Here is a 17,555-nt window from a genome sequence, read left to right on the forward strand (position 1 = left end):
CTCCGCCATATCTTAGAGACAGCGAAGGATAGGAAATACGTAATAATTAAGGTTCGCAGTCATCACCATTCCTCCCCCCCTGGTAACGTTAAAGCAGACGCCCTAGCGAAGGCAGGCTCCAGGCATGGTTATTTTTGGAATCCCCCCGAAAGCACCCCAGTACACGCAGTTCAGGTCTCACAGACCAACTTTCAGGATCTAGCGAAGGCACAGAAAGAGGACGAGAAACTCAGGGAAGTTTTAAAGCGAACCTTCCCAACCCCGTACGACAAGTTTAAAAATGCAATCACCACACACGACGGTGTGATTTTAATGGATGGCCTTTATATAGTTCCCAGCCAGGACAGGAACCAGATCATTTGTCACTTCCATGACAATCATGGACACCAAGGAATTGAACCCACCCTAGCCCACCTCAGACCGCTTTGCTGGTGGCCTGATTTAAAAATTGATGTCACACACTACGTAGAGAATTGCTTAATCTGTGCCCAGAACAATCCGGACAGATATGCGAAAAAGGATCAGCTTAGCCATACCCGCCCCGTTAATGGACCCTGGCCAAATCTCCAGATAGATTATATAGGACCCTACCCCCGTGCAGAAATGGTTACAAGTATGTGTTGGTGGTCATAGACACCTTCACGAAATGGGTGGAAGCATGTCCGTCAAGAACTAATATGGCCAAGACAACGGCTAAAATATTGACACACCACATCTTTCCAAGATGGGGCCTCCCACGCAGTACAGAGTCCGACCAAGGCTCCCATTTCACCGGACGTGGAATGAAAAACGTCCTCACGATTTTCGGAATTAGACAAAAGTTCCATATCGCATACCACCCCCAGTCAAGTGGTATTGTAGAACGAATGAATAGGACATTGAAAGCCACCCTCAGGAAAATGGTACAGCAGAATAACAGCACCTGGGATTCAGTACTCCCATTTGCTTTAATGTTCTTAAGAAACACGGTATCTACATCCACAGGTTACACCCCCCACACCCTCATGACCGGATGCCCCATGAAAGGCACTGAGTATTTACAAGGACTGGATTTGGCCAGCCCCTCAGTTACAGCCCTCACGCATGAAAATGCGGTTACACAACTAGTACAGAACATGAAGGCAGCCCAACTCGCCGCAGCAGTGAGGCTTCCCTCAACCAGCAGCGACAGCGTCAGTGATAGCGATCACAATGACGACAGCCACAGCACACCACGTTATGACTATACCCCTGCACCAGGCCCTACTCCCAGTAAATCTGAGCATGATTCTACCGACCCATTTGAAATCACTTGTATCAAAGCCCCTGACCCAGACCCACCGCCCGACGATTACGGATTGAAGCATAGTAGCTCCAACCTCGACACACGATTCTGGCACCGAGACAATTCGTTAAGGCTCACCCGGAACGTTGAGATGGACCCCAATTCACCCCAAGCAGCTTTAGCACGGTTACTACAGACAAGAGTTTGGCAGCCGGGAGAAGGTGATGACTTAGAGTCTGACTCCCACCAAACAAATCCCTTTGCGACCCTGTTCGCTATTGAGCAGTGAGGTGTCCAGATGATGGCGAAACAAGGAACCGATGGAGAGATACGGTGTCTTTTCTGATGGAACCTGCACCATGTTTGTTCGTTCGTGTTATCGTTAAGTGTTGTGTGTAAACTCGGAAAGTTTTTCACGGCCCCACGTCACCACTCCTTTAACGCCCCCCGGCTGTTAATGGAACAAGTTTGTCCCAGACAATAGTTCAGAGGAACTAGTTTGTCGACAGAACACGACTCATAGTTACTCTCCTAATTCGAGAGGCAGCCCACCATGACGACCACATTCTTACCCGTTCTTGCCGGTTGCTCAGGGAGTGGAGAAACGGCATTGGTCCCCGCCCTGCCTGAGGACTCCCCTCTGGTCAGCTATGCTCGGGTAGAGCACATACGGCATTGATCACCGTCCTACCCGGAGATTCCACCCATTCCTTACCCACCGTGGCCCATACGCACCCCATTTTGGCTCGTTACGTCGAAATTATTTTGTTTGCTTTTGGCAACCCTTAGGTTGCTTCCCAATGCTATTTACATCCTCAAAGATTGGATTGGTAAATCACACCGGCTGCGAGACGGCTCGCAGTACGGCAATATTTTTCTTAGCTGTCTAGTCCAATATTCGTTTTTTTTAAAATGTGGGAGTCACAGATGGTGACCAATTATAAAGGGAAATTGGAAGTAAAGGACAGACAGACAGACATATGAGATCTTAAGCAAGATAATAACAGAAATTATGCTTGTGTTCACAGAACTCCAGAAATCCAGGAACCCCAGAGGGAGACAAAGAAGAAGTCCGACAAAGATGAAGACAGCCTTCGTGTCCACATGGATCTTAGTGGGATCCCTTCAGTTGCGTGCGGACGCTAGCCCCCTGACCCCTACACACAAACCGTAAACGATTCTCACCCCTGTAATACACGTAACCCAGAGATAACTAGCCCAGCGACAGCTAGCAATACCCCGACCTGGTGTGATAAGTTTATCACCTGGTACTCACTCTCATATGTAGTCGAAGCACTCTTAGTGCTGGCGATACTTTGCAGTGTCGTGCAATCGTTTAGAGTCAAGAAATGGCGAAACAGAGCATATCGCTCTCGCACCCCGGTATACAGATTTAGGTCCTCCATTTTCGGATTTCACCAGACCCCCGAACCCATTGGGACGGATTAAAGAGCATCCATTTTGTTTAATGTATTCTGTGGAATAAAGAGATGTAAACCTCTGTGACTGACTGCCAGGCCAGAGAAATGTGTGTGCTGCTATTTTGTACAGTTTAAGATGTATAGATTCTTTTTGGATTGTTTGTATTTTCGGATTGTTTGAACGAGGATAGCTAATTGAGAATTGTTAGAGGTTCCAGTTTTTTATTTTTCTGTAATGCATGTATTAATGTCATAGTGCCCCGTAGAATTTTATGATAATGAATGTATTTAAAATGGTTTCGGTAAAATTGTGTTGCATAGGATAGGACAGTGTAGAGCCTAAGTATGGGTGCCCCGGTGATCAGAGGACGCGTTGAGGATCACAAGGAGGGAGTGTAGCCATCTGGGATGGCCACGTCCCGATTACAAAATGGACACTTGCAAAGAATGCAGGGAAAATTGGACAATGCTAAGAAATAAGCAGATGCAAGCTCTGTCTGTTGATTAGAACTTTAAACTCTCAGACAGGACAGAAACTACCAAACAATCTACATACTACTGAGCCATCTCCGGGGACAAAAGGGAAACATTTAGATACACAATGTTAAGGCAGACTCTCCGGCGCCAGAAGAAACTAAGACAACGTGGACTGACAGTCACCAGGACACGCCCAGCGATCAGGGAACCACCCCTCTATTGGAGGAAAATCGATACAAATGATTGGGAAAGACCCAATTAGTTGAGGCCAAGTTCAAGGCCCGCCCAAAAGAGCGCGAAGCCCTTTTCAGTATAAAAGATATCCCCCAAGGGAGAATCTTCCTCCTTTGGCTTTGGCTCTCACCGAAGAGAGAGACCAGCCTAGCAGCTGCACCAGACCAAGTAAGTCCCAAGCCAACACACGCTTCGAGATAGATGCTCCTAGTTGCTACCGTGTAAACAGCTCAACCCAGCAGCCTCAGAACCGAGCAACGGCCATTGTTCCTCTGACTGAGTGGGCACCCGAAGCTAAGTATAGGCTTTAGTAATAGTGGTAGTTTAGTTTGTAGAGTTTATGCATGAGTAGATTTGACTGTGTGTAAATAAATGAGCATTGCTTTTGAACTTACGAACTGGTGTATCGAGTCATTGATCAGTATTTGGTTCTGAACCTTGTGGCGGTGTCGAAAGATACCTGGCGACTCTTGAGCAAACGTGATTAAACAGAGCCAAATTAAGAGCCAACCAAAAGTTTGCAACAGTAACTACAGCTCAGAAACTTCCTACGAAAGGAGAGAAGGACGTGCCCACAACCGCCACGACAGGCTTTGACTTTGTCTATGTATGTGTTTCCTGAGCCCACCTCTTTGTTTGCCTGAGGAGGGAGCGGTGTTCTGGGGGCTGGTGGTTCGAGGCAAACCTGTTGGACTTTAACATGGTGTTGTAAGGCCTCTTACTGGAATATTTTTAAGAAGGGGGGTTTAGGGTGAAGGAGAAAAATCAAAAGTTGCTGAACTCGCTTCACAAGTGTCAGGCAATGACCATCCCCAAGTAGAGAAAATCTGAGCATCTACTCTTGATATTCAAGGACATAACATCGCTTAATCTCCTACTATCAATGTCCTGGGGGTTCTATTGACCAGAAACTGTACTGAACCAGCCATATAAATACTGTGGCTACAAGAGCAGGTCAGAGGCTAGGAATTCTGCAAAGATTAAATCACTAACCAACTTCCTCAAACCCATTCACCAGCTACAAGGCACAAGTCAGAAATGTGATGGAATATTCTCCACTTGCTTGGATGAATGCAGCTCCAACAATGCTCAGGAAGCTTGACACCATCCAGGATAAAAGAACTGGGGCAGCACGGTAGCATAGTGATTAGCACAGTTGCTTCACAGCTCCAGGGTTCCAGGTTCGATTCCCGGCTGGGTCACTGTCTGTGCGGAGTCTGCACGTTCTCCTCGTGTCTGCGTGGGTTTCCTCCGGGTGCTCCGGTTTCCTCCCACGGTCCAAAGATGTCCGGGTTAGGTGGATTGGCCATGCTAAATTACCCATAGTGTCCAAAAAGTGTAAGTGGGGGTTACTGGGTTACGAGGATAGGGTAGATACGTGGGCTTGAGTAGGGTGCTCTTTGTAAGGGCCGGTGCAGACTCGATGGGCCGAATGGCCTCCTTCTGCACTGTAAATTCTATGATTCTATGATACTACTGGAAGAACTACTGGACGCAAGCATACTAGATAAAGGAAACTGTAGTTTACATGTATAATACATGTATGACCGACTGATAGAAAGGGCCGACACCGTACTGGACGCAACAAGAAAGAAATGGGAGGAGGACCTGGGGATTGTGATAGGGTGGGGACTCTGGAGGGAAGCACTGCATAGGGTCAACTCCACCTCCACGTGTGCAAGGCTCAGCCTGATGCATACATAGAGCCCACTTAACAAGAACCCGTATGAATAGGTTCTTCCTGGAGGTGGAGGATAGACGCCAACCACGCCCACATGTTCTGGTCTTGCCCCAGACTTGCAGGCTACTGGACAGCCTTCTTCGAGGCAATGTCCAAAGTGGTGGGGATGAGGGTGGAGCCATGCCCGAAAGTGGCTGGTCCGAAACTTTGGGGTTTCGAACCAGCCAGATCTACTCCTGGGGAGGAGGGTGGACGCCCTTGCCTTTGCCTCACTGACTGCCCGCCGTAGAATCCTGTTCGGCTGACGGTCAGCAGCACCACCCAAAGCTGCAGACTGGCTGTCCGACCTCTCGGAATCTCTCCAAATGGAGAAAATCAAATTCACCATCCAAGGGACAGACAACGGCTTCCACAGAACGTGGGAGCCATTCACACAATTGTTCCGGGACCTGTTTGTGGCCAACGAACAAGCAGAAGAATAGCCAGGTAGCCAATTATCAGGGGAAAGTCACCAAAGCATGAGAGGGAGTGATAGACCGGGAGGGGGACGACGACATCTAAACCCAAGAGGAAAGAGAGGCGAATCACAGGAGGGGGGGGGGGGGGGGGGGGGGGGGAGAGGGAAGAGACAGGGAACAAGAGAGGAGAACCAGGGAGGTGGGGCGGGGGGAGGTAGGGAAATGAGAGCCGGAAGGAAGGCACAGGATACAATAACGAACATGGCATCTCCAGGAGCAGGGAACGAGGAGAATAAAGACGAAAGATGAGAGGAACGGCAGAAGCGGAACCCATTCGAGTATTGCCCACTGTAATTGTTTCTCCGGCACCCATATGTATATTTACCTCCCCAGTCTCCAACCCCCCCTCCCTCTCCCTCTCCCCCCCTCCCTCCCTCCCCTTCCCTCCCTCCCCCCCCCCACCAACAATCGGCCACTTATGTGTTGTAAATAATTTTGCCACGTGTACAGCGTTGCTGCTGTTGAGCTGGTGCACAATACCCTATCAGTTATTCTATTCTATTTTTTATTGTATTTTTAAAAAAATTATTTACTATTTTATTTTCTTTGTTATGTTTGGGTGTGCCTTTCTCTTCTATATATGTGTATATATGTATATGTCTCTTATCCTGTGTACATAACGGTAAATATACTTTGTTCACAAAATCAATAAAAACATTCATTAAAAAAAATATGAGTACCTCTGCTAGACCCCGTTTGACAGTCTATTTCAAATTCCATACATATTTTAGCCACCCACTGCATATTGCGACACAATGAATTCAGATCTTAACATCCCATTGATGTCCTCACAACTTCTCTCAGAAGAATCTTTAAACTTGAAACAAAGTTAGCAGGAAGCAAACTCTGGGATTGATCAAAATCTGAGGAATAGAAGCTTCTCCATGCGAAACACAATCTTACATATAAATATATTTATTCAATAAGTACCTCAATCTGCACACCTGACTAATTCTTTGTAATATTTCAATATCAAGTGCTCGAGGTGACATTAGACTTCAGATACATGGGGTAGAAATTGATATGCACTGTTTTGATTTGTATGTGCAAGCTATTGGCAATCAGTTTTGTACTCGGGATTGTTCTCACCCAACCGGCACAAGCAATGGTTCCACAGCTAAAGTATTGGGGTCCATCTTTTAGGCAACTTGGGTGGACACCAACAAACAGACAATTAAGCCTCTTAAATATGTAAATTGGGGCATAACACTTGTTGAAGGGCCACTTTTTGAAATGAGTTATCAATGGCAGACTCGAGCACCAACAAAAGTTGTGAATACCTGCATATTTTAAAAAAAGATCCTGCCAGGAAGCCTTTTCCTCAGGTGTCGCAATCACCCCCACCGCACTCCTGTAGTCTGCTTTCACCACCCACCCAGGAGTTACCCGAGAGTCCCTACCAACATTCCAGATATTGTCTGCCTTTCCTGGCAAGCTGCCTGGTGTTATGCAGCAGGCATTCACAGCTATGCAATTTCAACCTCACTGAATTCTTGCTTTATTATTCTAAACACAGATTCTACAAACAGATCAATGGCTTAAAACAGATTTTTTTGAATTGAGCAACTTGTTAAATCAGTCTTTTTTGTTTTTCAGAAAATGATTTCTGTACAGGACAAAATTGTAAGGCACCAATTGGGGCAGAAGGGAGGTAGCTGGATGCAGAATTTCACACCATTGGCCAGCATGTTGTTTCAGTCGCTCTATCCAGCACCCAGGCCCGTTTCCTGCAGGTGAGATTGGATGGGATGATGGGGTGGTGTGGCATAGATACCCGCCTGCAAGCAGCATGTAGCCAATTAAATTAAACTAATATTCCAGTCAACCTGCAGGTCCCCAGAAGTGGCAAGGAACAGCCTATCTACGTGGAGGCGGGTATGATTAGAGGTGCATCAGCTGCAGACTGCCCTGTGGAGAGGCTCCCCCATGGAAAAACAACCCAAAATCCCTCATCAGTGGAGGGCTTTTCAATTTAAAAATGTTGGTGAGGAGGTGCCTCCATCCTGTAAAGGTATCCTTCTGCTACTTCCAAGCTAGAGGAATTTTGGTCCTCCGGCATTGAGAGCTCATTCAATGTCCTTAATTGGCCAATTTTGGGGAAATCACAGCCGGGTAACTATTCCCCACTGTGGTGAACGTATTGCTACTGCAATTCACCACTGTATTGTACTGTATTATGTTGATGCCCCTGTGGCTCCGCCCCCTCGGGGGTGGTATATAAACCTGCAGCCTGTAGGCGGCACTCAGTACAGAGCAGTCGCAGGCAGGCACAGATCTAGCTTATTAAAACCACTGTTCACTTCTACTAATCGTCTTGCGTGAATTGATGGTCGCATTACCCACACAGTGCGGGCTTCCTGTCCCCATTTAAACCTGACAGCAGGGTTCTGCAGCTCACAAATCCTGCTTACGGTATCGGCCAAAATGATAAATGTCCCCTGTTGCCCCTGCTATTGGTGACTGAAAATATTTACAGTAATATTGAATTATTACTATTGCAACTAAAAACTGAGCCCAGCCAGTTGACATGATTTTGAAAAGATTTCTGACTTTTTGATTTACGTTGTCCAGTATGTGTGGCTGTGAGCTGAGAGGATTTGTTGTACTCTATTTCAGTTTACTTTCTGCTGTTGTAACCTAGCAAGCCCTAGATTTAGGTCCGATTAAAATTGGGTATTTTAAATTAAAGAATTCGCCGATTAAATTGGATATCCTAAATTAAAGAATTGGACATTTTAAAATCATACTGCAGTCAAACCTCAGGCAGGCTGTTGGAATTCAGACTACACCAAAGTCAAAGACACAATCAACAGACAAGATGCCAGAACATGTCTGGGCCTGTCCCATCAATCACCCATCAAAGATCATCGCACTCAACTGAGACCCAGCAGAAGATCATCGTACGCCATTGAAATGCACCGGCCTATAGTCCGTAGCCCAGATCGAGCCAGACTTTCCATCACCCAGAGCTTCTACTGTTACCTTATATGGGAACAGGTTATATGTAGCCCACACCACCAGAGATGGGACACCTGGGGCGGGCTCAGATGGCCTGTCAAATGGTCATCAACCGGACCATTGGCTGTGAGAACCACCTTAATGAAGAAGAGCCAGAGGAATTCAGATCCACAGCCTACCAAGCCATCTTTGCGGGTAGTATACTTGAATCTGGGCTTTCCTCTTGTTTTATGTGGGTCATATAGGTGTTAATTGTGTTAATAAATATTGTTGAATTTTGAACTTGTGATTGTGGTTTGCTTCCTCGTAAATAAAGACACGCCAGGTAAAACTTTGAATAAGTAAACTGGTCGGAAGTACCTGAGGTTTTACAGATACAGCACTGCTTTGATATGATTGACACAAAAAATCGTTTAAACAACATTATGATAATTATCCCCAATGATATCCTACCTAAGTACATAACATAATACATTTAAAATGAGAAGTTATAGATAAACCAAAGGGAATGGTTTTCAATAAGGTGAGAAGTGTCATCATGAAAGAAATGAGATGATCTCAGTGACACAGAAAATAACAAGCGATAAATTCAGCATTCGCAGCACAGTGCTTCCAGAGACAGGAGCTGAGGTCAATGCACCTAATTTACGGCCTGCTTGATCTCCATTCATAATAGATGCACCAACTCTGTACTGGGTATGCCAAGATATAAAATTTACCCCATAATATTTTTATTATGATGACTCCATTCAGTTTACTAGCCTTTATTACAACAAAGAATATAAAGTAGAAAAACCATTCGTATGGCGGTTCCAAATGGCAACAATATGCTTTCAGCTTTCACTTTTAAAAGAAACCAATGTCAGACATGAGATTTAGTCTGGCTGTTATCCAGTTAAAACCATTTTTAAAAACAAAGTACAGCAGATTCTTAACAGCAACAAATTTCATGTACATAAATAGAGCTACTTTGTAATATTTTACTTTTGGGAGGGAAAAGATGCAGTAGAGACAAGGTATGGGGGAGAATGAAGAGGTTATGAAGGCAAATCACCCAGTTGGAGGCGAAGATTTTGTAGATGCTATTGAAAGGATGAGAGAGATAAGAAAACAAAGAAGCTGTTCAGAGAATAACTTATATATTTGCTTGATCAATGTGGAATTGCACAACTTTCAGGTGGATAGTAGTTAGCCATTGCCTGTGGGAGAATAACCGTTTTTGCTTTTCCGCACAGAAAGATCCGATATTTCCACTTCACTGAATTTAGGATTTGCCAGGATGTGGTCAAGTGTTGCCAAATTGAGACAATCCCTTAAGTCAGCACACAGCATAGAACAAAGTTGGTGATAATTTTGCTGTGTCCATTTCCACCTCACGACGCCCTATGCTGCTCTTGCTCATGTATTTTCTTTGTTTGGCCCCTTGTTCCGCATTGTAACCAATCACTGTTTTGTCATTGCCCCATTTGTCAATGTTCTCTGTTGATTATGCTTGTGTCTACTATGTACGTACTCTGTACGTCCCTCGGCCGCAGAAAAATATTTTTCACTGTACTTCGGTACATGCGACAATAAATCAAATTAATCAATCAATTAACCTTCAAGACCTTCCTTTGTTTCTTTACTGCCCCATTATGATTTCCTTTTGCCTTGCACCATCATCCCTTTAATCATTTAATGTTTCATGCCTACCACTCTATCACAAACCTATTCCCTTTTGCCCTTTACCACCCCGCCCATCAAACCCCTGATTTTCCCGCCTCTGGACTTGTTTAAAGCCTGTTACATCTCCAACTTCTTTCAGTTCTCATGAAAGGTTATTGATCTGAAACATGCAGCCAAAATTTAACAAGCACATCTTACTCACAGCAAGGAGGAGGTGGGTTAAGAATCTGACTCTGAATGAAGCGGGCTTTGACGTGGCTCTGCAAGTGAGTGACAGCATTAGCACGCGGCTTCCACATTTCCCAATCAGAGCGTGGGCATGGTGATGACTCACACCTGTCAATGGAAAGATTTCTATTTAAAGAGACCCCACTAGAGATCAGAATGCGGCATTTGAAATTAAGACCCAAAGTTTCAGCAACCGCTAAAACAGGAACACAATCTGAAAAGACTTCACTCTCTTCCACATCACAATTCCCTGACCCTCCTCTGGAGACCATGCTGTGGTTTATGAGGTTCACTAAGAAGAATAGCTGTCCATGCAGATGGAAGGAAGAGGTCATCCTCTCAGACCCAACAAGCGGCTGTCACAGTGAGCAGCATGGTAGCACAAGTGGCTAGCACTGTGGCTTTACAGCGCCAGGGTCCCAGGTTCGATTCCCTGCTGGGTCACTGTCTGTGCGGAGTCTGCATGTTCTCCCCGTGTCTGCGTGGGTTTCCGCCGGGTGGTCCAGTTTCCTCCCACAGTCCAAAGATTTGCAGGTTAGGTGGATTGGCCGTGATAAATTGCGCTTAGTCTCCAAAAAGGTTAGGAGGGATTATTCGGTTACGGGGATAAGGTGGAAGTGAGGGCTGAAGTGTGTTGGTGCAGACTCGATGGGCCGAATGGCCTCCTTCTGTGCTGTATGTTCTATGTTCTATTGTCCCTTGCAACTGGATTCAGTGATGTCAAGAGGGCAGGAAAGGTGAATGACATCTCACTGTCAGTCACCAACCCTTAAACTCTCACTTGCCCAGAGGATCACACCGTGCAGCTCCACTCATTCCTCCCTCTCAAAGCACCTCCCCTGATATCCTATCTAAACAGCCACCGTTAATACTCACCCCCATCTTATTGCCATCTCATTCATCCCCCAGAGTCACTAACCACAAATGCTGTTATTTCGCTCTCTTAGTGCATTCCATTTTTCACACTCATAACTCTCTTCCCTGTGGGAGTGAGCGTGGACACGTAGAAAACGTAGAAAAACGAGGGGATCTCTGTACTACAAACTATCCCGACCATCTGACTGTGCAGGGAGTTTCTTAAAAAATAAATTAGGAGAGCGAAGAAGGGGCATGGAAAAACACTGGTGGGAAAATAAAGTAAAATTCAAAGGTGCAAGATGATAACCAGGAAAGAGTAGGACCCATTAGGGACCAACGTGGCAATGTGTGCATGGGGCTGGAAGACATAGGTGAGGTTTTAAATGAGTACTTTGTATCGGTGTTCTCTATGAAGGGTGATGTAGGTAGAGAAATCAGAGAGGGGACTGTGATGTATTTGAACAAATTACTTGAGGGAGGAGGTATTAATGGTTTTAGTGGGTTTTAAAGGGGATAAAGCCCCAGGCCCAGATGAAATATATCCAAGGTGTTGAGGGAGACAAGGGAGGAGATTGCAGAGACTCTGACAATTTTCAAATCTTCTCTGGCCACAGGGGTGTGCCAGAGGACAGCTAATGATGTACTATTTTTCAAGAATAAACCAGGAAATTACAGGCCAGTTGTGAGTGGTAGGGAAACTATTGGAAAAAATTCTGATGGACAGAATTAATTTCCACTTGGGGAGGCAAGGATTAATCAATGATGGTCAACATGGCTTTGTCAGGCAGCACGGTGGCGCAGTGGTAGCACTGCAGTCTCACGGCGCCGAGGTCCCAGGTTCGATCCCGGCTCTGGGTCATTGTCCGTGTGGAGTTTGTACATTCTCCCCGTGTTTGCGTGGGTTTTGCCCCACAACCCAAAGATGTGCAAGGTAGGTGGATTGAACACGTTAAATTGCCCCTTAATTGGAAAAATGAATTGGGTACTCTAAATTTTAAAGAAAACCCCCCCCCCCAAAAAAAAACATGGCTTTGTCAAAAGGAGATTATGTCGAAAAAATTTGATTGTATTTTTCAAGGAAGTGGCTAGGTGTGTAGGTGAGCGTAGTGCAGTTGATGTAGTTTATTTAGACTTCAGAAAAGGAGATTATGTCGAAAAAATTTGATTGTATTTTTCAAGGAAGTGGCTAGGTGTGTAGGTGAGCGTAGTGCAGTTGATGTAGTTTATATAGACTTCAGTAAGGCCTTTGACAAGGTCTCACATGGAAGACTGGTCAAGATGGCATGAGTCTGTGGGATCTGCGGCAATTTGGCAAATTGGATCCAAAATTAGACTAATGGCAGGAGGTAGAGGATGATGGTTGAAGGTTGTTTTTGTGACTGGAAGTCTGTGATCAGTGGTGAACGGCAGGGATAGGAGCTGATTCTTGCTATTTATAGTGCATATTAATGATCTGGACATGAATGTAGGATCAATAAGTTTGCAGATGACACAAAAATTGGTGGTGTGGTAAATAGTGAGGAGGAAAGCCTTAGATTACAGGATGATAGAGATGGGCTGGTCAGATGGGCAGAACAGTGGAAAATAGAATTTAATCCCAAAAAGTGTGAGGTAATGCATTTTGGGAGAACTAACAAGGCAAGGGAATATACAATGAATATTCAGACCGTAGGAAGTGGGGGATCAGAGTGACCTTGGTGTGCATATCCATAGCTCTCTGAAGACAGCAGGACAGGTAGATCAGTGGTTAAGAAGGAATGTGGGATACTTGCCTTTATTAGATGAGGCATAGAATAGAAGAGCAGGGAAGTTATGATGGAGCTGCACAAAACACTGGAGTACTGTGTGCAGTTCTGGTCACCACACTATAGGAAAGAAGTGATAGCACTGGAGAGACTGCAAAGGAGATTCACCATGATGTTGCCTGGGCTGGATCATTTCAGCTACCAATAGAGACTGGATAAACTGAGGTTGTTTTCCTTGGAACACGGAAGACTGAGGGGGCATGTGCTTATGGTGTATTAGATTATGAGGGACATGGATAGGGTGGATAGGAGGGACCTTTTCCATTCAGCTTGAGGAGTCAGGGGTATAGATATAAAGGGGCAGGAGGTTTAGAGGGCATATGAGGAAAAACCCTTGCACCCAAAGGGTGGTGAGAGTCTGAAACTCACTGCCTGAAAGGGTGGTAGAGGGGAGAACCCTCACAACAGTCAAGTAGTATTTAGATGAGCACTTGAAATGCCATAGGGTACAAGGCGAAGGGCCATGTGCTGCAAAATGGGATGAGAGTAGATAGGTGCTTGATGGCCGGCGCAGACATGATGGGGCTCTTTCTGTGCTGTAAAAATGTCCCAAGATTTGCTGGTCAATGTTTCAGCACTATTCAGTAGAGACGATGCTCAAATCCTCGTTTATTCATGGTGGCTTAAGAAGTTGGGGTGGGATCTTCTCATTAGTGGCGCAGCTGCTTTTGAGAGATTTCCCGCTCTGACGGTGCAACGGATGATGGCTGCTCGTGATGACGGTAATCTGTTTAAATGTCTCGGCTATGCGATGCAGGTCATCTAAGCCCCATTTTAAGAGTTGCGGGGTGTTTTTCTGTCGGCTATGGAGGCGCACAAGGAGGTTCTTGTAGCATAGAGAACACGTCTTTGTTGGATCGAGGGGCACATTTAATCTTGTCTCCGCGGCCTGGGGTTGGGTTGTTCTTCTGGCCCCTGGTCCTATATTTTCCTGTTCCTGTTATCGGTCGAGAGGGCTTGGGGATGGCTGAGCATGCTGAGCTATCCCCCCTATGCTGGAGCCTGGGTTGTTGGCCGCCTTTTTTCGGATGAGACAGCATGTTGGAAGCAAAAGGCTTCATGCTTTGATCATTGGAAGTCTTGGAAGTTTCTGAAGAGTCCTCATTGTCTTTGATCCTGCTTTATATTTGTTTTTTGTTTTCTTTGTGCGCCAATGGGGAGGTCTTTATCCTGATAACTGTTTTGCATCTCAGTTGTTATCCTGGACTTTGCTCCCTGATAATTATGTTGTTGTCTGTTGATGTTGTTAATTTGATTGCTTGCAGGGAAGTGATTAATTGGTGTTTGATGTCCTGCACCAATGTTTATCCTGATTTAATAAGTTTATATCATGTTAGCTGAATGTCGAATTCATGATATGTGCAGTGTCATTATCCTAATGTATCTGGATGGGGAAGACGAGCAGAACCAGAGTGGGAGTTAGGATGGAGGGTTTGTGCTGCTAGAATTAGTTCTGTCCTCGTTATGTTCAAGGAAGGTCCCCCCAGTGAAAGATAATATTTTTTTTCTTAGATCTTCTCTTTTGACTGTGTGCTCTGCTGTTGAGGACTGGGATTTCTTTGGCTAATTGATGCTTGGTGGTGCCAAGTCCTCTCCTTGTAATTCTGACCTGTTAAGGTCTGGAAAAAAGTTTACTTTGAGCGTTCGTCGATTTCCCCTTTAGTTCTGGTGTTCTCAGGAATTATTTTGTTTCCTTCTGTCGTTTTGTTTTGAAGCTAGGGTATGATGTAGGTCTGTGATGTTGCCTGTATCCTGCTTGGTGTAGACGGGTCCTTTGTCTATGAAGAGAACATTTGGGGGATTTTGCCCCTGATTCATCCGGTCTTATTTGTTCCCATTTTTGCTCTGAATACTATTTTCCACTCTACCTGTTGTACATTGTACCTATGGCTTGCTTTCCTCCTCTTTTGCATGTTTTGAGACGATTTTTGTAAAAATTACAACAAAAGGACTTTTGAGAAACTTGATAACATTCTAAAATGCTGTCCAGAATAGGCAAGCTTAAGAATAGGGTCAGTCATGATCTTATTAAATGGCAAGTTAAAGAGGGTATGTAATATAGTCTTGCTTCTATTTCTTACATTGATGACTGAATTTACCACCCAATCCCAATTTTCTTTGATTTTCTGAGTGCCCGGAAATACATTGAACTCAGCCTTGAATACACTGGTTGACTGGCGTCCACTGCCCTTTGTGCTGGAGAATTCCAAAAGTTGACAACACTTTTAGTGAAGAAATTCCTACTTATCTCATTCCCAAATGGCTGACTTCTTACCCTGAGGCTATGACCCTTGGATCTAACCAGGGGAAACTGACTCTCAGCATCCACCATGTCAAGACTATAAGAATTTTATACGTTAAATGAGATTGCACCTCATTCTTAATTCCTGGGAATATATGCCCATTCCGCTAAATTTCTCCTCATAGGATAGTTCTATTTTCTCAGAAATCTATTGAGTGAACCCTGATTTCCTTCATGCTAAGTTAAGTATAGATAAGATCAAAATTATACATAGCACCTCATACTCAGGGTCTGGTCTCACCCAAGCCAAATATAATTGCAGCAAGACTTCTAACATATTATTTATCTTGCTTTCTGAGCTTTCTGTTCAAAATTCCCTCTGAACATCAACATTTACTAGATTTTCACCTTAAAAAATATACACAATGCAGATGCATGCCATTTAATTTGGATTTATCGATTTTGATATGTTTTGTTTAATATGGTAAGATTTTAAAATTTACGCTAATGTAGGGGGAAAGATGATTTTTTAAACTTAACTTACGGAATATTTTAAAAGTTTTAAATGGAACTGAAGGAATAAAATGTCTTTAAATGTGGCATATTCACAGTTTAATAATTTTACAAATTGCTGTGTCAAGATTGTTATATGAGCCAACTTGTCCTCTTCTGCTGGATTTACAGCTTTTGATGAAGATGACATACTGGCATCAACCTGCCTTTCATCATGCAATCATTGAATTTGTGTCCTTAGCGGTTATCCCTTTGTTATCCCTTTTTGCAAGGCTGGGGTGCTGAAGGTGACAAAATTCCTCACTCAAATGATAGGTTGAAAACCTTCCCTCAGGCAGGATTAGAATCAGCTGCCTTCAAAATCCACTTGACAACAACAACTTGCATTTACATCGCACCCTTAACTTGGTAAAATGATCCAATACATAGGTGGCAATGGTGGAGTTATTATACATCGGTGATGTGCAAGAAGCCAGAATTAGAGAAACACAGGGATTTGTAGGCTGGGGAAGGTTACAAAGAAAGGAAGGGGAAAGGTTGTGGAATGTTTTGAAAAGGTTAATATTTCAAGCTTGAGCATTGCCTAATTGGGAACCAACGTAGATCAATGGTGGATGAATGGGACATTGTGCAAGTTATGATAAGGGGACGAGTGTAGGATTAACTGAAGTCTATAGACCTGTTTCTTTGCTGTAACATGTAACATTCAGGAGACAAAAGGGAGAAAAATAAACATGGCCAAACAAATGGAGGACCAAACAGAAGTGAGTCAATTGTGGCATAAATTACCCATAAATACGAACACACAAAAACATAACTACTTGAGGGTTTAAATAGGTCAGCGTAAAGCTTTCAAGCTTGAAACAAATCAATCATTTACAGTCCCTGGCCAACAATTCACAGTCGTATTTTTGCATTTAAAAAAATCAATAATTTGAATAAAGCAACATAAATAACAAGGAATTTGTAGCTTATAAAAATTTGAATTAATTTGAATTAAGTGACTCCAAATTTATGGGAAAGGACATGAAATATCGCATTTTCCGCGCAGGATGAAATACTGAATTGTGTTGTGTAAGCAATAGCAACCATGGCATGCCAGTTCTCCACAATGCAATTCCCAAGTCAACGTAGCAAAAATGTTTGAATAAAACATGTTAAACTTCTTGATGATCATGAGCTAAATTAAAAAGGCAGAACATCAAGGCACTTGCAAAGAAACCAGTCGATTTTGTATTCAAATCCATTCTGTGTTATCTGTATTCACTCAACTAATTGTTGTAATTTATGACCAGAAATTATGGGCCCCATACTGCGGTGGTAATGACAGTGAAACTGTCAGCGTTTGTCATAATTACTTCACTGTAACAAACTACAACTTCTGGAGTCCACACCTAAAAGCATGAACACAAAAATCCCACAATTGCTGTCATTGGCTTTAAGCTCCTCCAACAGTGCCATTGACATCCTCTCAGCAATCACTGAGAAATCTTCCACTTTTATTTTATTAGTCTTGCTGTAAAAAACATTGAAAAAGTTAAACCTTGTTGACTGGTACAGGTCCAAACTGGAGTGTTGATATACAAGACCATTGAGGCCTCACCTATTTCCAATTTATATTAATGATTTGGATGAAGGGAGAGTGTATTACAGTCAAATTTGCTGACAATATAAAGGTAGATGGGAACCAA

The 17,555-nt window shown here is 44.0% G+C and overlaps 1 protein-coding gene across 3 annotated transcripts in view; it reads right to left on the bottom strand.

Moving 5' to 3' along the window:
• LOC140425025 (thiamine pyrophosphokinase 1-like) overlaps window positions 1–17,555 on the bottom strand; it is a 275,878-nt gene that overhangs the window by 167,039 nt on the left and 91,284 nt on the right. For 2 of the 3 annotated variants that reach the window (XM_072508805.1, XM_072508804.1), the window contains exon 4: window positions 10,421–10,554. The exons of the other annotated variant lie outside the window; for it this stretch is intronic. In XM_072508805.1, the coding sequence (XP_072364906.1) occupies window positions 10,421–10,554 (134 nt within the window). The remainder of the gene's footprint in view (window positions 1–10,420; window positions 10,555–17,555) is intronic. 3 annotated transcript variants of the gene reach the window in all.

Source organism: Scyliorhinus torazame, chromosome 6 (genome assembly GCF_047496885.1).
Source record: "Scyliorhinus torazame isolate Kashiwa2021f chromosome 6, sScyTor2.1, whole genome shotgun sequence".
Classification (NCBI taxonomy): Eukaryota; Metazoa; Chordata; class Chondrichthyes; order Carcharhiniformes; family Scyliorhinidae; genus Scyliorhinus; species Scyliorhinus torazame.